At 42.9% G+C, this 23,168-nt stretch overlaps 1 protein-coding gene across 5 annotated transcripts; it reads right to left on the bottom strand.

The window, feature by feature from the left end:
- Positions 1 to 2,063: 2,063 nt before the first annotated feature.
- Positions 2,064 to 17,326, bottom strand: ABRACL (ABRA C-terminal like). 5 transcript variants are annotated; one of them, XM_053592341.1, is made up of 4 exons: positions 17,144 to 17,324; positions 13,090 to 13,173; positions 12,392 to 12,458; positions 2,064 to 2,658 (listed from the first exon to the last, which is right to left on the bottom strand). In XM_053592341.1, the coding sequence occupies exons 3-4, from the start codon at positions 12,450 to 12,452 to the stop codon at positions 2,474 to 2,476; spliced, it is 246 nt and encodes an 81-aa protein (XP_053448316.1). In that variant the 5' UTR covers positions 12,453 to 12,458; positions 13,090 to 13,173; positions 17,144 to 17,324; the 3' UTR covers positions 2,064 to 2,473. The 5 variants fall into 5 exon arrangements, with proteins under 5 accessions (XP_053448316.1, XP_053448314.1, XP_053448319.1 ...); XM_053592339.1 differs by having other exon boundaries at positions 17,173 to 17,324; XM_053592344.1 differs by lacking the exon at positions 13,090 to 13,173 and having other exon boundaries at positions 17,144 to 17,326.
- Between the last annotated feature and the right edge of the window lie 5,842 nt (positions 17,327 to 23,168).

The following is a 23,168-nucleotide window of genomic DNA, read 5'->3' as shown; positions in this document are numbered from 1 at the left end:
TTTTTGTTGAATAGTTGTTCATAATCTCTGATTCCCACCTGGCTATAGCCAATAGTACTTACACTGAGGCATTACTGGATAGTAGAGTATGGCTAAAAAATTATTTTGACTGTGAATTGGGCTCAAAAAAAAAAAAAAAGAACAGATCTGTAATTTTAAATGTTAAGACCATGATCCAAATAAGAGAACTATCCATATACATGTATGAAGTTGTTACAAAAGAATGGACCATCTTGAATCTAAAGGAAAATACATAAAACTGTATGGGGTCTATACCCATAGCTCAGTAGTTAGGGTGCCAGCCACATGCACCGGGACTGGTGGGTTCAAACCGGCCTTGGTCTGCTAAATAACAATGACAACAATAACAAAATAGCTGGCTGCTGTGGCTGGTGCCTGTAGTCCCAGCTAGTTGGGAGGCTAAGGCAAGAGAATCGCTTAAACCCAAGAGTTTCAGGTTGCTGTGAGCTGTGATGCGACAGCACTCTACCAAGGGCGACATAGTGAGACTTTGTCTCAAAACAAAACAAAACTGTATTATGGATGTCAGTGACAGCTAGGAATGCTAATCTATCAATTTTCTCCAAATAACTAAATAATCACATGAATATGCCTTTTCTGGAAGATATTTATTACATGTTAAATGATGAAGGGTTTGAAACTTTGAAACACCATCTGATATTCTCCAAGAAGACATTAAACAAATAGTAGGTCGGGCACCGTGGCTCAGGCCTGTAATCTCAGCGCTCTGGGAGGCCAAGGTGGGTGGATTACCTGAACTCAGGAGTTCGAGACTAGCCTGAGCAAGATTGAGACCCCAGCTCTACTAAAAATAGAAAAATCAGAATATGGAATGACAGAGAATTCCAACATTGTTTAAGTCCCCGAAGCTAGCCATCCTCAAAAATCTATCCCCTCCCTAGACTTGCCAGTTAGGTGAGTCAAATTTAAAAATCCTGACTCTACCACTTTCTATCTGGGTGAACTTGAACAAGCTACTTAACTTTTCTATGCCTCAATTTCTTCGCCTATAAAACAGGAGAAAATACCAATACCTGTCTCACAGGGTTAGATGAGAATTAGCATTGCAATGCTCAATAAATGTTAGCAGTAACCATTAAGTGGTTGTTTGATCTAGTTTGAACTGGCGTCCAGTCATTTACCACAGAAGGAGTACAGAGAAAGGGTTTCAAATTGTTTAAAAATGTGCTTGGAGCTCTTTCTTTCTCTGTCTTTCATTATCATCACCCCAGGAGATTACGGAGCAATGTTCTAGCTGACTTGCCTGATCACTTCTTTACTCTGCAATCCACCGAAATCACAGGGCCAAAGTGAGCTCTGATTTTTGTTCAGGCTCCTCCTCCTGGCTTCTGCATTCTACCTTAATTGTCCAATAAGAATCACCGATCAGAGGTGGGTGGATCGCTTGAGCTCAGGAGTTCAAGACCAGCCGAGACCCGGTTTCTACTTAAAAAAAAAATAAAAATAAAAAGACCAAAATCACCTCTCTCCCCAAGCATTCTGGTAAGAGTGACATCCGACCTTTCAAAAGCTCAGGCCTTGCTGATTCATGTCCCTTTGTCTTTCCTTCGGTCATCCTCCTCATTCATCCCGTCTTTTTCCCTCCAGATAATCAGTTCCAATCATTCCTCAATGCAAGTTCTGCCTCCTCTATGTAACTTTCCCTGACCATCATGGCTTTCACTGATTTTACCTTCCTCGATACTCTGAATTATTTTAAATCCTGTAAGACAGGCTGCAACATGCAATTATACATAATCAATATTGCTTCGAGTGGGTCTAATCCAATAAGAGTGAAGTTTTTAGGTTACATTTCTGGAGGCATGTTTCCTAACTCAGCAGTAAGCACATATTCAACAACAAAATAAGTACATGGTCCAACCATGACCATGACCCTAACCATTCCTTTTTTAATTCTACAGTTTCAAGAGAATTATTGTTTCAAATTAAAATAAACTTTACTGCAGCTACCTAATCTTGATGCAAAAACTCAATTCTGAGAAACATAAAAATACTTGATTGACAAAATAAGACAATAAAGCAATTTTAAGACAGTTACATGTCTTTATTACATAAACGTTATAGTATTTTTCATGGGGGTTGGTCTTTAGTTTGCTTCTTGCTTTCGCAGAATGTCAAATATCTGTAGAAATTATCTAAGAATGATCTATGGAACAATTATTCCCTTATCCCCTCCAAAAAAAAAAAAGATCATCGCCTTCATTTCCCAGCCAGATTCCTAAGAAAAATAATATGATTTATTTGTTTTGCAGTGTAATACATAAATTCTTTCAAGATATAAAAAAGGACAGACTTTTAAAATATGAGTCTCCTTTTGTTTACAAAGTTCTATAAAAATACATTAAGTATGCGCAAACATTTGTTGTTTGACTACATAATCCAGTTCACCAGAAACCAAAAAACAGCAATTCATAAAGATATGTGAACCACATTAATCTTGCAGCAATATAATGTCAACATCATCGTGAACACCTTGCAAAAGTAGCTCTCCTGGGTACATAACAATCTTCCTTCGTTTTGCAGCTTTGAGAGTTCCTACCAACGCTTCAAAGAGGTTGGCACATTTGTCATCTTGGAAGAGGACCCCAAATTTCACACTCAGTTTTCCATCAGCATCTAATTTGAAAAAATATAATGTTAGCAAATGCAAAGTCTGTTTCTTGCCATCATGTATGGCAAATTTATAAAATCTTTAATAAACGTCTGTCTGTGGTCCTACGAAGATTATAATTTCACCCTTCACGGGCATAAATTCAATGTTTCCTCTTCCCTAAAAGATCCAAAAAGTGATAGAATAAATATAATGTGTCATTTATCTCTTAGCTCTAGTATTACATAGACAAAAACTAACATAGAACCAAAAAACATTTATAAAAAGTGAATGTGCTACAGTGCTAATATTGTAGATGAACTTCTCTCTCTCCCAATTTCAATATATATATTTTTTTCTTTTGAGACAGAGCCTCAAGCTCTCACCCTGGGTAAAGTGCCGTGGCATCACAGCTCATAGCAACCTCCACCTCCTGGGATTAAGCGATTCTCTTGCCTCAGCCTCCCAAGTAGCTGGGACTACAGGTGCCCGCCACAACGCCTGGCTATTTTTTGGTTGTAGTTGTCATTGTTGTTTGGCAGGCCTCGGCTGGATTCAAACCTGTCAGCTCTTGTGTATGTGGCTGGCGCCTTAGCTGCTGGAGCTACAGGCGCCGAGCCCCAATTTCAAATTTTTAACGGTATGTTATTTGTCAATTTAATAAAGACAACAAATAAAAAAGAAATCCAGGATCAAAAGTAGAATTCCTTGAAGTGTGAACACACTCAGAATCCCCAGGGTGGGAGTGAGTGCCTTAAAAAATGCATATTCCAGCCAGGTGCAATGGCTCACAGTTATAATCCCAGCACTTTGAGAGGCCAAACCAGGAGAATCCCTTGAGGCCAGAAGTTTGAGAATAGCCTGGGCAACATAGCAAGATCCCATCCCTACAAAACATTTTTTTTTAATTAACTGGGCATGATGGTGTGTGCTTGTAATCCTAGATACTTGAGAGGCTGAGGCAGGAGGATTGCTGGAGCCTTGCAGTTTGGAGCTGCAGTGAGCTGTGTTTGTGTCACTGTACTCCAGCCTGGGTGACAAAGCGACACATTATCTAAGAAAAAAAAGTGTATTCCTCAGCCATTCATCATGACCACTGAATGAATTCCTTGTGGCAGGCCCAGAAATGTTATCTAACAGGAGGCCACAATTATCTTATTTGGAGGCCAGTTTTTATAGACATTGAAAATAAAGATAGACTGGGTGCAGTGGCTCACACCTGTAATCCTAGCACTCTGGGAGGACGGCTGAGGTAGATGGATTACTTGAGCTCAGGAGTTGCAGACCAGTCTGAGCAAGAGTGAGACCCCTAGCTGGGTGTGGTAGTACATGCCAGTTATCAGGAGACTGAGGCAAGAGAGTGGTTTGAGCCCAAGAGTTTGAGGTTGCTGTGAGCTATGATGATGACTCTTTCTTAAAAACAAAATTTTGTTTTGCTTTGTTTTCTTGAGACAGAATCTCATTTTGTCACCTTGGGTAGAGTGCCATAGCGTCATAGCTCACAGCAACCTCAAACTCTTGGGCTCAAGAGATCCTCTTGCCTCAGCCTCCCAAGTAGCTGGGGACTACAGCTTCCCACCCCAGTGCCTGGCAATTTTTAGAGATGGAGTCTCACTCTTGCTCAAGCTGGTCTCAAACTCCTGAGCTCACTCAAGCATTCCATCTGCCTTGGCCTCCCAGAGTGTTGAGATTACAGGCATGAGCCACCATGTCCACCTAAAAAATTTGTTTTATTTTTTCTTTTTTGAGAGAGTCTCGTTTTATTACCCTCAGTAGAAAGCTGTGGTGTCATAGCTCACAGCAACCTCAAACTCTTGGGCTCAAGTGATTCTCTTGCTTCAACCTCCCAACTAGCTGGGACTACAAGTGACCTCCACAATGCCCAGCTATTTTTAGAGATGAGGTCTCACTCTAGCTCAGGCTGGTCTTGAACCTGTGAGCTCAGGCAATCCACCCACCTCAGCCTCGAAAAATTATTTCATTACAAAAAATAAAGGGTGTGGTGCTCATAGCTCAGTGGGTACAGTGCTGGCCACATACACGGAGGCTGGAGTGTTCGAACCCGGCCCAGGGCCAGCTAAAACAACAATGACAACTGCGACAAAAAAATAGCTGGGCATTATGGCAGGCACCTGTAGTCCAAGCCAGTTGGGAGGCTGAGGCAAGAGAATCGCCTAAGCCCAAGAGGTGGAGGTTGCTGTGAGCTGTGACACCACAGCACTCTACCCAGGGCAACAGCTTGAGACTCTGTCTCAAAAATAAAATAAAATATAAAATAAAATAAAAAAATAAAGGGGATGATGACATGGAACTTTCTAAAAACCTAACAGTCTTCAGTGAAAATCTCTGCAACCAACTGGTTGTTTGGCCTTGGGCAACCTGTTTAAAGTTCCCTGCACCTTGGTTTCCTCCTCCCTCACCAGGCCACTGAAAGACAGGATTTTAAAGCATGCAGCGCAGGGCCCAGCACACACTGTGGCTGGGGAAGCAGTGACTAGCGTGAGAAATTCACTCACCTGAAGTAAACTGTCTAAGATGCCACTGATTACAGACGTCAGTGGAGCGGATGGGTATAAGGCAGTATAGCTTGAAGGATTTGCCTGACATCTCTGAGTTTCAGTTACCCCATCCATCAAATAATGGTAAAAATATCCCTCACAAGAACACTGCAAGAATTAACAGATACGGCTGGGCGTGGTGGCTCACACCTGTAATCCTAGCACTCTGGGAGGCTGAGGCAGGTGGACTGCTTGAGCTCAGGAGTTCAAGACCAGCCTGAGCAAGATCAAGACCACACCTCTACTAAAAATGGAAAAACTAGCTGAGTGTTGTGGCAGGAGCTGGTAGTCCCAGCTACTCGGGAGGATGAGGCAGGAGGATCACTTGATGCCAAGAGTTTGGGATTACTGTGAGCTACGATGACACAGCACTCTACCAGAGACTACTGAATGAGACTCTGTCTCAAACAAAAACAACAACAACAAAAAAGAATTAACAGATAAAACGGATGTAAAGAAGTCCTTTATGGAGTATCCAGCGTGGATTAATTCTCAACTTAGTTTAAATTTTTGAAAAGCACCAGAGACAGAAACCTGGTGAAAATCCTGGCAATCGCCTGACCCCACCCCTCGGCCCGACAAGTGTCCAGGCTTCCACTGTCTCTATGTCCTCTGCAGCTCCAGCCTCTCCTGTCCAACGACAATTCCTTGATTCAGGCCCTAATTCCTTCTCTGCCAGAAAACTGCAAGCCAGAAACAGATAACTCCGTACCGGCCTCCTTTTCTCCATTTTTGCCCCCCACTACATCCTCCACATAGGTGTGGAATAAAAAATGTGGAGGAAACTTTATTAGATGCAAACCTCTTAGATATTCTTCTGCTATGGGTTCCTATCAGCCTCAAATTAAAGTGAAGTTCATGGGTCCCTATCAGCCTCAAATTGAAGTGAAGTTCATGGCCCCTCAGACAAGGTTCTCCATCCTCTGGCCTTACATTTGTTACTTGCCTGGTCTTCTGCCATTGCTCCATGCACCTTTTGATCCAGTCATCATAAGTTACTGTGCCCAAGTGACAAGAGAGATCCTGCTTTTGTCATTTTGCCCCTGTTGAGCTATCTGCCCAGCATCCCAGACCTTTTCCCCTTCTTAGATTCTTTTCCTTCAAGAATGGACTCAATGTCACTTTCCCTGAGAAATTCCCCATGCTTCCCTCAGTAGAATTAATAGTTATTAATGCTTCTTATAACACTATGTATCTATCAAAGCACTATCAATTACAATAATAATAGCTACCATTTATTGAGTACTTCCCATGTTCCTAGAATTGTTCAATGTATTTCATAGTCATTAAAATTCACTCAATCCTCATTTCACGGAAGATAAGACACAATTGATTACAATAAGCACCATTATTTTATATTACAATTAAACTGCCAATTTAACTGTAGCATACCATGTACTATAAGATGTGTCCTTATTAAAGAGACGTTTTGTTTTTGAGAGAGTCTCACTCTTGTCACCCCAGCTGGAGTGCCGTGGTGGCATCATAGCTCACTGTAACCTTAAACTCCTTGGCTTAAGTGATCCTACTGCCTCAGCCTGTTGAGTAGCTGGGACTACAGGCCACACCCAGCTAATTTTTCTATTTTTTGTAGAGACCAAGTCTCGCTCTTACAAAGGCCGATCTCAAACTCCTGACCTCAAGCTATCCACCCACGTTGGCCTCCCACAGTGCTAGGATTACACACGTGAGCCATCAGAGCTGATCTATTTTAGAGATTTTAAAATGTGAAAAATACAGCTTTGAATCATTAAAGTAGAGAATTATTATTATCATACAAATAAAAAAGCCCAGACACAGAAAAGAGTAGTGATGTGCCAAAGGTCACAAAGCAAGTGGTTAGAGGAGGTAAGATTTATTCCCAGGGCCCATGCTCCTCATCACTTCCCAATACATGCTTCCAACATATCTGTCTTTCAGCTTCCTAAAAAGGACCTAAAGGGCTGAAATGGAATTTTGTTTAATTCTACATTTCCATCATTTGAACTCAAAGAGGATACTCAAGAAATATTTGTTGAATAAAAGAAATTAAATCTCCACATCATCTTTCTCCATTTAATCTTTTTTCACTAGATGAAAAATGAGACTTTAAAGAATTTGACTTTAAATGAAACAGAAAATTAAATTAATCATTTTCCAGCCTGAGCTCATACATCATACAGAGATTGGTCAAAATTACTCCAGTTACAACTTAAATAATTCACTATAACGTGTCAGGAGATAACATATCTCTATACATGCTTTCCAACTCAGTAAGTCTTTTATTAGGAACAAGAAAGTCAAGGTGTCCTGATGAAGCTGCATATTAGAAGTATTTTCATTCTTTGAGTCTCACTTTGTCACCCTCAGTAGAGTGCTATGGCGTCTTAGCTCACAGCAACCTCAAACTCTTGGGTTTAAATGATCCTCTTGCTTCAACCTCCCAAGTAGCTGGGACTACAGGCACCAGCCATAACATTTTTTAGAGATGGGGTCTCGCTCTTGCTCAGGCTAGTCTCAAATTCGTGAGCTCAGGCAATCCACACACCTTGGCCTCCCAAGCGCTGGGATTACAGGGGTGAGCCACCGCACCCAGCCAGTATTTTCATTCTTATAGAAGTTATGATAATTACCTTTTTTGTTTGTTTGAGACATAGTTTCACTCTATTGCCCTGAATAGAGTGCCATGGATTCATAGCTCACAGCACTCTTGGGCTGAAGTGATCCTCTTGCTCAGCCTCCTGAGTAACTGGGACTATAGGCATGGGCCACCACTCCCAGCTAGTATTTTCTATTCTTAGTAGAGACAGGATCTCACTCTTCCTCAGTCTGGTCTTGAACTCCACCAACCTTGATCTCCCAGAGTATTAGGATTATAGGTGTGATTATTAAACCTGAGCCACCACACCTGGCCTTATGATAATTATCTTAACTTTTCTAATGTGTAAAACTGCTAATTTTGAAGTGGAATTTCAGTTTGCCCTAGTAGAATAATGACATTCCTCTAGTGGTGTAAATGTTAGAATTTTTAAAAACCAATTGAATCTGACTAATAAACAGTAGGCTGACATGCAAAAAGAAAATCCTACAAAATTTTGAAACCACACCTTTCATTTCATTTTTGACATAGAGTCTCATTCTGTTGCCCTGGGTAGAGTACTGTGGCATCATAGAACACAACAACCTCAAACTCTTGAGCCTCTTGCCTCAGCCTCCCGAGTAGCTGGGACTACAGGTGCAACACCTGGCTAGTTTTCTTCTGTTTTTAGTGGAGATAGGGTCTCGCTCTTGCTCAGGCTGGTCTTGACCTCACCCAATCCACCTGCCTCAGTCTCCCAGAGTGCTAGGATTAGAAGCATGAGCCACTGCAATTGGCCTCGGAACTACTCCCTTAACGTCTTTAATAATCTAAACAATAGGGTGGCGCCTATGGCTCAAAGGGATAGGGCACCGGCCCCATATGCCAGAAGTGGCAGGTTCAAACCCAGCCCCGGCCAAAAACTGCAAAAATAATAATAATAATAATAATAATCCAAACAATAATATACATACATATAAACTCCAAACTAATATTCAGAAATTATTTTAGAACCAATACAGTTCAAGGAATAGTCATGATTGAGTAGTATATTAATTACTGTGCTTGTATTCTTTTTTTTTTTGTAGAGACACGGTCTTACTTTATGGCCCTGGGTAGAGTGCCGTGGCGTCACACAGCTCACAGCAACCTCCAACTCCTGGGCTTAAGCAATTCTCTTGCCTCAGCCTCCCGAGCAGCTGGGACTACAGGCGCCCGCCACAATGCCCAGCTATTTTTTTGTTGTAGTTTGGCCGGGGCTGGGTTTGAACCCACCACCCTCGGTATATGGGGCCAGCGCCCTATTCACTGAGCCACAGGCAGCACCCTGTGTTTGTATTCTTTACATTTTCTCAGCATTGAAAACTTTGGAGGAAGAAGAAATTAAAAAATACTATATGTGTCTAGATATTGCTATCACATATAGTAAAATGAGCAATTTTAAGCAATGGCAATTTATACAGCAAAATCAAAATTTGCAATTTATAAGTGGAAATGCTTATTTGTCATTTGGAATCTTATTTATGTGCTATGTATATGCCAAGTCTCATTCCACCATCAAAGTACTGACTTAAGAATTTTATTGATATTTCTAATTCCTGCGGCCTCAATAGAGCAAGGTCTTTTTCAAATTTGAAATAAATTTTTAAAAATCGAATTAATAAAAGTAATATCTCAAAAACAAAAAGTAGCATGACCTTTCTAAGGTCAGACAAACTGAGATTATGAGAGGAGAAACACAAGAAGCATCACTACAGAAAATAAGATTTACCAAACTTTCATAAAGTGGGTATGGTGAAGTGGGGGGAGGGGGAATAGTTAGGAAAGCTGGCTCATGGGTTTGATTATGGAACAAATAAATTACATTGTCCAATGTTTGCTCGGGGTTCTCTGCAAACATTACATTCATTCCCATTCCAAATTCAGCTCATGCATTTCCTCCCGAACTGAGGAAGAAACCTACCCTACCTAACTGACCCACCTGAGATTCAGGACTAATTAAGTGCCCCTGACTACTACAGCTTTCAATAATCTATTTTGCTGGAACCATGCTGACTGTCAGCACATCCAAATTCTGACCATTTTTTCTGATAATTGCCTCGTGAATATTTATCTGTTTTCATCAGTTCAGTAATAAGAGCCTTGAGGAAAGGGAAGACATGTGGTGGCTCATGCCTGTAATCCTAGCACTCTGGGAGGCTGAGCCTGATGGATTGCTTGAGCTCAAGAGTTCGAGGTCAGCATGAGCAAAAGCAAGACATGTCTCTAAAAATAGGCGGGCGTTGTGACAGGCACCTGTGGTATCAGCTACTTGGGAGGCTGAGGCAAGAAAATTGCTTTAGCCCAAGAGTCTGAGGTTGCTGTGAGCTGTGACACCATGGCACTCTAGCCAGGTGGACAAAGTGAGACTCTATCGCCAAAAAAAAAAAAAAAAAAGGAAGACACCTTATGCTACCCATACTCACATGGTGATTGGAATATACTATACAGAGGCTCAACAAACATTAACTAACTCTACAATGAAACTCACTTTCAACTTTCATATACCTCATTTATCTTCCTTGGCACATTTCAGTCACGATGACTCAGGTGTGTTGTAGAAATAAAGTGATTAGAGCAGACCAAAAAGAGGAAGTGTAGGAAGAATAATGGCCTCCAAAGATACCCACATCCTCATCCCCAGGACCTGTGAAAAGGATACCTTCCATGGCAAAGAGGATTTTTCAGGTGTGATTCCACCAAGGTCCCTGAAATGGAGGAGATTATCCTGGATTATCTGGGTGAGCCCAATGTAATCACAAGGGTCCTTAAGTATGGAAGAGAGAGGCAAAAGAGGAGGCCAGAGTGACGCGAGGTGAGAACTCAACCAGCTACTTCTGGCTTTGAAAATAAAAGGGCTGTGAGCCAAGAATTGTGGGTAGCCTGGAAAGTGGCCAAAGCAAGGAAACGGATTCTCCCCTCCAGCTTCCAGAGAGGAAGGTACCCCACCATCACCTTAATCTTTGCCCAGTAAGACCCTGATTATCAGACTCCAGACCTACGGAACTTAAGATAGTGAATGTGTTGTTTTATATCACTAAGTTTGTGGTAATCTGTTACAGTGAGAACAGAAAATTATTGGAGGGGGTGCTTTATATAAATGGCTTACTGGAATTTTCAAAATGTGTCCAATTATTTCAAAGGATCTGTGATTCATAAGCAGACAGGGCTTTAGAAAAGAACAATCAAGCTGTAATGATAAAATAACTCTTATTAGATACTTTCTATAGCTGTTTTTTACTTATATAATGTGATTTTAAAACTTGAAGTTCTGGGCCAGGCATGGGGCTGTCATCCTAGCACTCTCAGAGGCTGAAGTGGGTGGAATGCTTAAGCTCAGGAGTTCGAGATCAGCCTGAGCAAGAGCAAGACCCTGTCCCTACTAAAAACAGAAAAATAAATTGGACGTGGTGGCAGGTGCCTGTAGTCCCAGCTACTTGGGAGGTGGAGGCAAGAGGATCTCTTGAGCCCAAGAGACTGAGGCTGCTGTGATGACGCAATGGCACTCTACCCAGGACGACAGTGTGAGACTCCGTCTCAAAAAATAAAGAAGTAAAAAAAAAGAAAACTCCGCGTTCCATTATCCTAGTTGTTGCTGAATATGTCTATTGTTCTTATCATTTTCAAAATGCTCCCCAAATTCTTGTATATCTTGCCTCAGACGTACCAAATACTTCAAACTGCAAGTATTATGGTAACTTTCATTACAATTTAGGAAAACGACACTAATACTACCAATTTTACATGTCACTATCTTCACAGAAGCTGCCTAGTTGTTGCTGAAAAAAAAAAGATGATTTAAAAAAAAAAAAACTACCTAAAGGATGGTTTATTTTAGTTGTAGATACTAAAATACCTGATTGTACAACACCCAAGATTTTGCAGAAAATGAAGACAATTTAGTATTATTTCAATCTAAGTCCCTAATCACTTGGAAGTTTGTGAAACAGTGTAAGGGAGGGTAGAGTAAAACAGAAAATATGAATTTTAATAGTTTGACAAACAAAAATTAGGACATGATGCAATTACCAGACTTCAATGCAGCCAGATGAAAGAAGCTTGGTGGTTCACACCTGTAATCCTAGCATTCTAGAACACCAATGCGGTCAATCCCTTGAGCTCAGGAGTTCAAGACCAGCCTGAGCAAGAGCAAGACCCGGTCTCCACTAAAAATAGAGAAAAAAACTAGCCAATGTGGTGGCAGAAACCTATAGTCACAGCGCCTCAGGAGGCTGAGGCAAGAGGATCTCTTGAGCCCAGGAGTTTGAGTTTATGGTGAGCTAAATGATGCCACTGCACTCTACCCAAAGCAACACACTGAGACTCTATCTCAAAAAAAAAAAAAAAAAAGCTTGGCAATTTTTTTCCCATTTGAAGAATAATGAAATTTCTCAACCACTCTCTGTATTACAGTCGTAATACCACAAAGCTCCAGGAGTTTCTCCATATACCACTTCTGGCTAAGCAGCTATGGGCAGAGCTGCCATAAATGTGTGCTGAAGTCCTGGGGGGGCCCTTCCAGGCTCCCCCAGACTGCCAGTCCTGCCTGCTCTGAGGCAAACTCAGGAGAAATATTCTATCTGTGTTCTGTGTTAGAATACTTACTTTTTGAACCCAAACGATGAATTTCCTCCACTAAGAGGTTAACCTCATGATCCACATTCATTGCTGCCTGGGAGAAGAAAAGTAAGTCTAAATTATTACCATTTCTACATTCCATTAAGCCCATCCAAATCCAAGCGTCCTTTCTTTTTTTTTTTTTTTTCTTTTTGAGACAAGAGTCTCACTATGTTGCCCTCAGTAAAGTGCCGTAGCATAACAGCTCACAGCAACCTCAAACTCTTGGGCTTAAGCGATTCTCTTGCCTCAGTCTCCCAAGTAGCTGGGACCACAGGTGCCCACTACAATGCCCAGCTATTTTTTTGTTGTAGTTGTCATTGTTATTTGGCATACCCGGGCTGGGTTCGAACCCACTAGCCTTGGTTTATGTGCCCTGCACCCTAGCCAATGAGCTACAGGCGCCGAGCCAAGCACCCTTTCTTTTTTTCATGCAACATTTGTCACTATTAATTTCCCATGTCCCTCCTCCAAAAAAATACTTGCATAATACATACGGCACTGAGTACCCCTATTTACCTCAACGTTCATAGCTGCCCTCTTAGCTGCCCCGCTTCTGTTCTCTACAGTCCATTTTCCTTACACCCATTACTCACTCTAAGTAGGTCTCCTTCACAAAGCCCTGCTGAGCACAGAACATACAAACAGGGAGCAGCACAGGCTCTGCCTGCTCTCAGGGAGCTCACCTTCCAAGGGCAAAGAAAGGCCTGTGATGAACAGCAATGTGGCAAACACCGTTTGCGTAGTGGGTCAGAGGCACTGTGGAGAAACTACAGGGAAGAGTAGACCAGGCAAGCAAGTGGGAAAGGGTGTAAAATAAACAAAAGCAGGTAAGCAAAGGAGAAAAAGAGTAGCCACTCAAGGCAGGCCCTAAAGGGCTGGTAGCTGGGGATGCCAAGAGAAACTGACACACTGCCTGCCCATCTGAAGCTTGCAGTCCGGGGGGGAGGTCCATCCATAGAAAGGCAATGTTAATACCCTCAGGTCAGTGCAGTCATAACTTCTGGGTCACATGCAGGGGCACTGTGTCCTTCTCTGACTGCAATGGAGAGGTTGTGAGGAAGACCATTCATCTGACGAGGAGGAGGAGTCCAGGATATAACAGGAGCCGACCCTCTCCTTGGTTCACTAAGTCCTCCATGGACTGGGGCTGAGTTCTGCCCTTGGTCTAGCCTCTCTCCTCCCCCTTGATCTTTAAGTTGCAGCTACAAGGGGCTTCTTTTTATATCTCACGTGCCCTTCCAGCTCATATCTGGGCTTCCCAAATACTTCAATCCAGACTATCACTATTCCTCTTTCCTGGGGCTAACTCCCACACACCCAGTCCCAGCTTGGATATAATTTCCTCCCGGAAGCCCTCCCTAAAGCCCTGGAATAGGAGACCTCCCCCACGGTACATCCCCACAGCACGGTGTGCCCCTCTCCATTTCGCTCCATTGGAATTACTGGTTTCCCGGCATTCACCACTAGCAGGTAAGCTCCTCTCTGCAGAGTCTGACAAATGCTCACATCTGTTTTAGGACTGGCACCCAGGGGAGGAGGTAAAGAAATACTGATTTCATGAGACAGTATGGAACTATATCTGCAGGCGGGTCAGAAAGTATGAACAACTGGATAGAATATGCATCAATTCAATCTTTTCAAATCATACATCTCCCAAATAAAATAAGGACCCCAAAAGTAGAGTTGTGTATATGGTTCCTTTGGGGTGATGATTTGGAAGAAACAACTTTATCCAGATGGATTGTAACGAATTCCTGGTAGCTTTTAAAAGCAAGAGTGACATCTAATGACTATATACCACCTGTTTAAATGAAACTGATTGGGACACCAGATTTTCTATCAGCTATTAATTAAAAGTGCCACTACCATCTGCTATGTTTTTGTCCGTGTGTATATTATAATTTAAGGATCTTGGATTGCAATAAAATGCAAAATATCTGATAAATGTATCTTCATAAAACTTATTATCAAAAATTAAGTTTCCAAATATTAGCGACTTTTTACTGATGAAATCGTATCTACAACATTGTATGCAATTCAAGACAGTTTAAGATAGCTGTTAAAAAGCCAAAATACACCCTGAGTATACAGCCACTATGCTGAAGTCCTAAACACCATGCCATGAGAATAAGACCTATTGTCAGTGTGGAAGACAGCTGTTATTTTGCCCGCCCAGAACCCATTCCCCATTCTGACCGCAGCCATCTAGTTTTTGTTTGGAGAGAGCCTCCCCCTTCTTATAACCCCACGTAGCTTCACCTTAGGCTCCAGAAGAGGTTCAGGGACAGAATGATTGGTTTGTGGCATAATGTAAGCAATGCCATCCAGAACAGTAAGGTTCAGTCCTGAGATTTTGCTGGAACTATTAGTAAAATGACACTCTCCTTCCACTAGGTTCTAAGATGTAGTTTACAGCCCCTGATCTCAATGGCCACCATGTGGAAAGAGTTTGCCAGGACTAAGGCTAACACAAAGAAAGTCAGCCATGTAACAATCACTGAGCCCATACATGAAAGCCCTGGACTTTCCAGTGTGGAGAACCAGTACTGCTTCAATTTTAGCCTGTGCTGGTTTGATTGAGTTTCTATCACTTGTACTTTAAAGGATCATGACCTATAAAAATAGCATAGAGAAGTTCTGCCAATATTTTTCAAAAACTAAAGCAATTTTAATGTACTTATGATACTCTTGTTCTCCGTTGCTCTACTGTGCTGGATGGATAGATGTAATAGAAAGGCAGATTTGGGAGCCAAAAAATAAATTCTCTAGCAATCAGTCTACCTAACAATGAACAAAGTGTTCCTGGAGGCATTAATACAGAAGTAGCAAGATCTGTGAGGGGTGACAAGGAAATTCTCACTGGAGAGAAGGGAACACAAAATGTCCAAGGAGATGAAGGATCTCTCCGATTCTCAGATTTTCTGATTTTCCCCACCCTGAAAATAGATCAAATTCACACCCTCTTTCACTCCTTCCACCCACGACCAGCAACACACTTCAGAAGGAGCTTTCCTTCAGTAACTGGGATCAAAGAGGAAATCCTTCTACTATGTATAGATGCACGCTGTGTTATATTAAGCAGACATCATGTTCAACCTATTTTAAGAAAGTGAAGGCAACCAGCATTTCTTTATAATTAGTTACACATCATCTTCCTTCTCTATGTTAATTTATGTAATTCTAAGAACCTTGCAAAGTATTTATTACTTATCTCCATTTTATGGATAATGAAACAGGCTGAGAGGGGTTAACTCGCCACAATTAAAAGCTATTTCTACCACATCATTCTGGCTGTTTTCTTCTTCTTTTGCTTTTATGTAAATTCACTAAATATAATGAGTTGTATTTGTATGAAATACTGCCTGCTGAGTACCTACTGAGGCAGAGCACTTACAAGGCAAGAAAGGCTCCAAGCCTAGTCTACTATAAATAGGAAAATAATAGGTTTAGAAACAGTCGCTAGCATGCATAATCTGGCATGTTTTATTTATTTCTTATTTAAGGGGGACAGGAACAACGGAGAGAAATACCCATTATGGCACAATCCTTGGAAGGGCCGTGACATTTCCTAACAAGGACATAAGGCTGGGACTGCAGCGAGCAAGAAGATCCAGAACAATGAGAGGCCACAGCGGAGCTCGAGCAGAAGAAAGGAAGAGGGACTCCAGGGAAGCCAGAGGGACGCCGGTCTGGCACTCGAGCTGTCGCAAAATTGAATTCGGCTTTGTGCATGGAAATCACTAAGAAAGTATCTTGGAAGACTTGGGCATGTGCTGGACCAGCCCACCATCAATACACCTTTAAGAACATACTTAAGGACTCTCTTAGCGTATTTTTTTTTTAAGTTTGGAGGCAATACATTTAGATAGTCTAATGTCCAAGGAAACAAAGCCTACTGGAGCGGGGACTCTGGGGACTAGGAGCCAATTTTACACACTAGGGCTGGGCCCTTTTCTACAGCCCTCCTTCGCAATCACCGACAAGCAGCCGGCGCCGGGCGTGGGATGACTGGGTCCCTTCCTCCCTCCTCGCTGGCGTGCGCACTCCATATTTGGACATCCCTGCTCCAAGTCTGGGACTCTTCCCGGTGGGGGTCCTCAAGCCTTGTATCCTGCAGGGCATCATACGGTCATCACCCGCGCGGGTGCAGTGCAGGGGGACACCAAGCCGACCCCCCAGTTTAGGGGCGGTGCAGCCGGCTCCCTAGAAGGGCCAGGTCACGGAAGTCTTTGTTTCCGCAACTCATCCGCCAGCGCCGCCCTCCCACCTCTCCCAGGGTCCCGGAGTCCCGGGACTACCACGGACCCTGCCTGGCCAGGGTCCCCTCATGACCCCCTAGTCCCGGACCTGGAGTGCAAAGTGCCGCACCCACCTCCGGCGCTGCAGAGTCCAGTGCCCTAACGCCACCAATTTCCTCCAAACGCCTCTCCCCTGAACCCCAGCCCTTCCCACCCGGCTCTGCAAGAATGGTTCTCGAACCACCGCCAAGGGCAAAGCGCACACGTCGCACCGCGGTAAAAATCATGCCATCTCTCCTCGCCTCCCAGTCCGCCCCTGACCGGCAAAACGTCACGTGAGCCGAGTGCGGAAGTCCGCGGGAGAGGTGGGGGCGGGGGAGGCGCGCCCACCGGGGTCCCCTCCCGCGCGGCGCCCTCTGCCATTCACCCGTGACCCTCACCCGCAGCCCACGCTCGCCGGCCGCCTGGCCTCCCCGGACAGCCCGTCCATCCTTTATACCTAGCCGCTCCTTTCCGGGGCTCGCTCACCTCTCCGCCTCGTTACTTTCCCTGTGAACTGGCGCCGCGTCGGTCGGGACCCGGTTACCTTCTCCAATGCGCTGGAGAGGAAGAGGCTGAGGAAGGAAGTGGCTGAAGCAAAGAGAAAGGCAGCACTGGAGGAGGAGGAGCTGGGTGGGGGTAAAGTAAGAGTTTATGCGCTCGGCAAAGGGGCCGCCCACACTCCGGGAAAAAGCCTATGAGAGGAAACTCAGGGAAGGAGACGCCGCAGCAGGGGTCAAACTCCAGACAGGTGCGCGGCGGCCGGAGCGCTGGGAAACCCGCGCAGAGCTTCGGCTACCCGCACCTTTCCACCGCTCTCCAAACTACCTCCAGCCCCCTGCATTTGATCCTGGGCGTTCATTTCTTGCCAGGATTTCATAAGAAACAAAGAGCCCCCAACGTGCTGAAAGCTGAGCTCTCCTAGAAATAACTTGACATTTATTGGTTCTGTATGCCTGGAGCTGGAGCCTCAATGACTTGAGAATGGTCTGATTCGCAAAACAAAATACGCTCTTGAACACCAATTTGTTCTGCAAAGAAATTTTACTTGGACGAAAGTAGTTTGTTTGTTTTAAACAGAGTGTCATTTGGTTATCCTCGGTAGAGTGCCGTGGCGTCACAGCTCAACAGCAACCTCAAACTCTTGGGCTCAAGTGATCCTCTTGCCTCAGCCTCCCAGGTAGCTGAGACCAAAGGCGTCCGCCACAACGCGGGGCTATTTTTAGAGATCAGGTCTAGCTCTGGCTCAGACTCTCCAACTCCTGAGCTCAGCACTCTGCCCGCCTGGGCCTCGCAGAGTGCCAGGATTACAGGCCTGACCTACCACACCTGACCACAAAGGCAGTTCTGGTCAGCATTGATCTCTTTCCTTCTTCTTTCATTATTTCCTGCTTTTAACATAATAATTCTATTCATTCATACTCCCTTTATTTTAAGTCACTTCCTCACACACACACACTGTCACTCGTGTGAGAGGGAGGGAAGGGGGGTGCTTGCTGTACCTTTGGAAAGAAAATCTGAGGCTCTGTTGAGAGAAGTCACCCAGACTCTTTCTAGAGCGAGGGCTGCACAAATAACGACACAAATCTTCACCTGTTCCCTCCACAGCCCCATCCCCATTGATTGAATTAAGGATGAGCACATGATCTAAATGCACATAGTCATGAACTGGCCTTCATCCTGTGAGGTGACCTGGAACAAACAGTTCTCACCAAACAGGGCTTCTGATAATTAGTGTGCCAACCAGACTCTCCCTTGGAAATTGAAAGTGGAGGACACCCAGAATGGAGAGTCTTCTGACAGAAAGACTGAAGCTGAGAGGGAACGAGGCCAGTGTGGACTTCAGGTAAGCAAAACATTTGCCTAAGCAGAAACCACGAGGATAGAGTGTTTGGAAGGTGGAGGCACAAGTAGTAGAAGTAGAGTCTAAGGCAAGCTGAGACACTGATGGAAAGAGGGCAAAAAAACCTGCTTCCCTCCCACATTGTCTAGCAGTTAAGAAAAAAAAAAAAAAAAGGAAAAACCTGCTTCCCATGGGGACATGAGTATCCAGGTCCCTGGCACTGCCCACCATCCATCCACTTCCCAAACTGTGCTCTAGTTACCCTTTTATAGTAAACACCTATCACTGGGGTGTGACTCTGAATGAGTCTCTGTTCTGTCATCTTCAACAAAGGTCTGATTCTTCTAAACGTCTCATGTCAGATGAAGTTTAAGATGACTCCAAGATCCTTTGAGGCCTATTTTTTTTTCCTCGCTAAAAGAAAGCTGAGGCATTATACTTTATATCTTTCCAAGTCTGCATAAGGCAACAATTATAATTCAAAAGCAATATCATATTTAGCAATTCCCCAAGCAGGGTTTATCTATTTTGGCTTATGACAGTGACCAATCACAATTCATCAGTCAGATCATATTCAGTGACAGGAAATAATGAATCTGTAGTCTGACACTTCTGCTATGGCTAACAATTAATGTTTCCTGATAGTCTGATAATCAGAAAAAAAATAGATCAATTTACTTATACACATGAACATACTTGTTGATAGAAAAATTAATTCACTCCTAAAAATACTTGATTTATATTAAATACATATGCTACAGTAAGGATAACATAAACTTCATGTTAATCTATAAGGAACTACAATTCAAGAAAGTTGTTTTAGGTAAATCCTAGCACTCTGGGAGGCTAAGGATACTTGAGCTCAGGAGTTTGAGACCAGCCTGAGCAAGAGTAAGTCACTGTCTCTACTAAAAATAGAAAAATCTGCCTGGCATTTTGGTGGGAGACAAAGCTAGCTACTCAGGAGGCTGAGGCAGGAGGATCACTTGAACCCAGGAGTTTGAGGTTGTCGCGAGCTAGGCTGGCACCACGGCAGTCTAGCCTGGGCCATAGAGTGAAACTCTGCCTCAAAAAGAATAACAATGATAATAATAATAATAATACATGCACAGGCAGGGTGGTGCCTGTGGCTCAGTGAGGAGGGCGCTGGCCCCATATACCGGAGGTAGCGGGTTCAAACCTGGCCCTGGCCAAAAACTGCAAAAAATAAAATAAAATAAAATAGATAGATAAATGCACAGGCAGTGAAAGCAAAAGTAGACAAAGGTGTTTACATCGAACTAAAAAGCTTCTGCATAGTAAACAATCAATGGAGTGAAAAAACAACTTGTGAAATGAGAGAAAATATTTGCAAAACCATACATCTGATCAGGGGTTAATAGCCAATGTTTGTAAGGAACTCAAACACTCAATTGCAAAAAGAAATTATTATTATTATAGTTCAATTTTATAATGGGCAAAAGACCTGAATTGACTTTTCTCAAAAGATGACATATAAATGGGCAACAGGTATGTGAAAAAATGCTCAACATCATTAATCATCAGAGAAATGCAAACTAAAGTGACAATGAGCTATCGCATCACATTTGTTGGAAAGATAATTATCAAAAAGGCAAAAGGTAACAAGAGTTGGTGAGGCTATGGAGAAAGGGGAACCCTTGCATACTGTCAGTGGCAATGTACTGGTACAGCCATTACAAAAAACGGTATGGAATTTCCTCAAAAAATTAAAAATAGAGCTATCATGTGATCCAGCAATCCCAATTCTGATATATATCCCAAGGAACTGAAATAAGTATCTTGAAGAGATAACTGCACTCCCATAGTCTTTCCGGCATTATTCACATTAGTCAAGATACAGAATTAATGTAGTTGTTCTTCAATAGATAAAGCAAATGCACAGTGTGTGTGTATGCATGTATATATACACACAAATGAAATGCCAGTCAGCCTTAAAAAAAAAAAGGAAATCCTGTCATTTGCAACAACATGGATGAAGTGGGAGGACATCATTCTGAGTGAAGTAAGATAGGTGTAGAAAGACAAATACTACATGTTCTCACTCATTTGCGGAAGCTAAAATTAAAAACAGCTGGTCTCTCCTCTGACCCACAACCAAGCACCTGTGCACTTAGCGCCCACCACCCACAGATGTGCCCCTGGCCACCTACCTGAAAATATTTGCAGCCAGGAGATGTTGGGGTGGGGGGGGCCACGAAGTGGTACACGAGTATGTCCAGCCAAACCTGAGGATACCTGAAATTCCACCAAAGCCTAGAAAACTCAAAACAGAGCTTTTGAGGCTGACTGCCCCATAATTGAGGTTGCACATGCTTTTGGCTTCCCATTGGAGATAGTTTCTAGTGTCAACTCTACTTGTTCAACTCACCATTACCTAATGGATTCTAGAATTTTTTTTTTTTTTGAGACAGAGTCTCACTATTTCGCCCTCTGTAGAGTGCGCTGGCATCACAGCTCACAGCAACTTCAAACTCTTGGGCTTAAGCGATTCTCTTGCCTCAGCCTTCCAAGTAGCTGGGACTATAGGCGCCCGCCACAACGCCCGGCTATATATTTTTTTGTTGCAGTTATCACTGTTGTTTTAGCTGGCCCAGGCTGAGTTCAAACCCACCAGCCTCGGTGCATGTGGCCAGTGTCATAACCACTGTGCTACAGGCACTGAGCTGGAGTCTATAATTATCTTTTTTTTTTTCTTTTTGCAGTTTTTGGCTGGGGCTGGGTTTACCTCCAGCATATGGGGCCGGCACCCTACTCCATTGAGCCACAGGCGCCACCCTAGAGTCTAGATTTTTTAAGAGAGAGTCTAATTGACTAGTTTGGATTGGTTACTCCCCATCAAATCTACCATGTCTACTACCACAGCTGCTCCTTCCAAAAGAGGTATATGATACGACTGATTTTCTGTGAGGGAGGTATGGGAGAGGTATTACCCCAAAATATGGTGACCTCAGATAAAAGCAAGTGTGTAGATCTGCTTTGTCCAATCTTATTACTAGAACCACATGGATATTTTCACTTACACTTAGGTTAATGGGGATGATATAATGTAATATTAAAACTTCAGATGCTCTCCCCAACAATAAAAAAAAACAAAAACTTCAGATGCTCAGTCATGGTAGACACATTTCAAGTGCTAAATTGCCACGAATGATTAATGGCTACTATGTTAAATATCAGATCTTTTTTGTTATCTTGGAAAGTTCTATTGGATGGAGTTGTTACAGATGGCAAAAAAAAAAAAATCAAGAAAATTTGGAAAATTACTAAGAACCCTGATAAGATGATAACTGGCATTTATTTTTCTAATTCTTCCCCCCCTTTCAACCTACCAACCAACAAATTTACAAATCACTTCTGTTCTAAGCCACCTAATCATCTGATCAGAAACAAATTATTACCTCCAGATAATTAATCAAAAAGGTAAAATTTGGGACTGTCCTAGTCAATTTAGGACAACTGGTTACCTTCCCCAAATTTTGCCCTTCTCTTTGGTTTCATTGGTATACAATTCTTCCACTTTCTTTCCCCTAAGTCTTTGTTGTAGCTCCAGTGAGAGGATACATTATTCTTTATGATCCTAGGCCAAATGGTCAGTGCTGCCAGTGAAAAGTAAATTCCCAGATCATTAAACTCAGTCATGATGGGTTAAGTGCTATATACAAAGATCAACCAGACGGACAGGGCACCAGGAAATACAATTTCTAATCCAAATGTCCAGCATGCTGTCCAGGGGGCTTAGACAACATCTCTAGAGTAGAAGGGGTTAAGGCTACAAAGCTGGACAGTGGTAGTTCATCTGGCTATACATTAGGATCCGCTGGTAAGCTTAAAAAGCAGTACCTAGGACCCACCCAAACCAACTAATCCAGAATCTTTGGGGCACCCATATTTTAAGTTCCCTGGGAAATTCTAATGTGTAAGAACCACTGGTCTAGACAAGCCTATGAAACCAACTGCCAGCAAAAAGCCATGGCAGATGTTGCTCCAAGGAATTTTTAAAAACATCTGCTGCTGGGCAGCACCTGTGGCTCAAAGGAGTAGGGCACCGGCCCCATATACCGGAGGTGGCAGGTTCAAACACGGCCCCAGCCAAAAACTGCAAAAACAAATCTGCTGCTTTCCAGCAGGGTAGCTCACTGATGTCTTTGTAGTCTATCCTGCAGAATGTGAAGGGTCTCTTCTGCTCTCTTCCCAGGCTCCATTACTCCATAGGAAAGTGGTAGGGGCACTTTCCCAGGATGAGCAGAGGATAATCTTATACCTAAGCAAGACAGGGGCCCAGCTACATTGCAAGATTCAAGGAATGCTCAAGAGTCTCCCCACCACACACCAAATATTTCTACCACCATGATTTTCATCTGGTATTCCAATAGTGTAGAGGCATATACAGAGGATGCCAAAAAACTGTATACACATTCGAAGAAAGGAGAAAACTATTAAAATTATAATACTCAAGTTACGTTAGGTTTCTAACAATTATAAGAGGTTCTCAAATGTGATTTGTATTCATCTTTTGTTATTGGTATATATTGAGTATTACAATTTTAATACTTTTTTCTTTCTTAAAATGTGTACATATTTTGATGCCCTCTACATATGTATAGACACACACAAACATAAA

This window comes from Nycticebus coucang, chromosome 5 (assembly GCF_027406575.1).
Source record: "Nycticebus coucang isolate mNycCou1 chromosome 5, mNycCou1.pri, whole genome shotgun sequence".
NCBI lineage: Eukaryota > Metazoa > Chordata > Mammalia > Primates > Lorisidae > Nycticebus > Nycticebus coucang.
This window is presented reverse-complemented; position numbering and strand designations above follow the sequence as displayed.

Coding starts and splice junctions, on each gene's coding strand:
- ABRACL (XM_053592344.1), bottom strand. CDS start 12,452: ATGAATGTGGATCATGAGGTTAACCTCTTAGTGGAGGAAATTCATCGT. Junction 2,659..12,391: donor TCATCGTTTGGGTTCAAAAA/GTAAGTATTCTA, acceptor TTTTCAAATTAG/ATGCTGATGGAAAACTGAGT.